Genomic DNA, 1,484 nt, shown 5'->3' with positions numbered 1-1,484 from the left:
GGGTTGCCCCATTGGAGCTTATTAAAGGGTCATAGCTCTAGGTGTGGAATTTGTTTCATGTACCCTTAGCCATCTAGAAACACACACATACACACATCTTTTTCATCAGACTTTTATTAGATGACCTGGAGAAATATTTGTGTTTTTCTAATGACCTCTTCCCTCCCTTTCCGTATCAACCTCACAAAACGCATACTCCCTGAGGGGTTCCTGGTGGTGAGCACACACCTTCCCCCACTGTCTCCTTGGCAGTTCACATATGCACCAGAGGTGATTTTACCACCCTGGCACAGCAGTACTTGGAGCTCATGGAGCTGGCCAAAGCTCTGCTGAGCCCTTTCCTCAGGGCCTCCCTGACCTCCCTGTTGCACAGGCTGTAGATGAGGGGATTGACCAGGGGTGTGAGGATGGTATAGAAAAAGGAGAACACTTTGTTGAGCTGCCTCAGCTGGGGGGTTCTGGGCATCAGGTAGACAATGATGGTGGCATAGAAAACAGTGACAACAGTGAGGTGAGAGGAACAGGTGGAGAAGGCCTTCTGCTTGCCCTTGCTAGATGGGATCCTCAGGATGGCAGCTATGATGCACACGTAGGAGGCCAGTGTGACTAAGAAAGGGAAAACTGTATTCAGGATAGATATTATGGAAGCTAGTAGTGTGATCACCCTGGTGTCACTGCAGAGAAGCTTCAGCACAGGGGTAAAATCACAGAAGAAATGGTCAATAACATTGGGGCCACAAAACCTTAAGTGGGATAAGAAAGAAGTGACTACTGTAGAGATAAGCACTCCCAGTAGCCAAGAGGCTGCTGCCAGCTGTAGAGAGACCTTCTAGCTCATGAGGCTTGCATAGAGCAGGGGCTGGCATATGGCCAAGTACCGATCGTAGGACATCATGGCCAGCAGGTAACACTCACTAACTGCAAAGGAAACTAAGAAATAGAGCTGAGCCATACGGCCATGAGCAGAAATGGTCCTGTTGCCGGTCAGGAAGCTGGCCAGCAGCCGGGGCAGGATGGTGGAGCCGTAGCAGGTCTCCAAGGAGGACAGGTTGCCCAGGAAGAAGTACATGGGGGTGTGCAGGTGCCGGTCTGCCACCACCAGCACAACAATGAGGATGTTCACGACCATTGTTACCAAGCAGATCATAAGCAGGAGGAGGAAGAGCAGTGTCTGGAGTGAGGGGACATTCCTCATTCCCAGCAGGAGAAACTCCATTGGAAATGTGCGATTGTCCCATTCCCCTTCCTCCACAGAGCACCACAGGTCCCTCATTCCTCTTTTCCTAACGAGGCAACCTACAAGAAAAAACATCTGTTTCTTTCCTTCTTTCTTGTGCAGAAGAATCAGGAAGGAAGTTGCTGTCAGAGAAAACACGGAGCCTGGCACTTCCCTGACCGCATTGGTGTTCCCTTTAGGGCCCTCATGACTACTGAAAGGAGGGAACTAGGTTTTTCCACAGAGTTAAGCCATGCATCTGTGAGCT

General features: G+C 50.1%; 1 protein-coding gene across 1 annotated transcript; it reads right to left on the bottom strand.

The window, feature by feature from the left end:
- Positions 1 to 253: 253 nt before the first annotated feature.
- Positions 254 to 1,273, bottom strand: LOC138065162 (olfactory receptor 6B1-like). The gene is given in 1 exon segment (XM_068929354.1): positions 254 to 1,273. A coding segment is annotated over 1 exon segment (1,020 nt).
- Between the last annotated feature and the right edge of the window lie 211 nt (positions 1,274 to 1,484).

Source organism: Struthio camelus, unplaced genomic scaffold (genome assembly GCF_040807025.1).
Source record: "Struthio camelus isolate bStrCam1 unplaced genomic scaffold, bStrCam1.hap1 HAP1_SCAFFOLD_41, whole genome shotgun sequence".
NCBI classification, from domain to species: Eukaryota; Metazoa; Chordata; class Aves; order Struthioniformes; family Struthionidae; genus Struthio; species Struthio camelus.
This window is presented reverse-complemented; position numbering and strand designations above follow the sequence as displayed.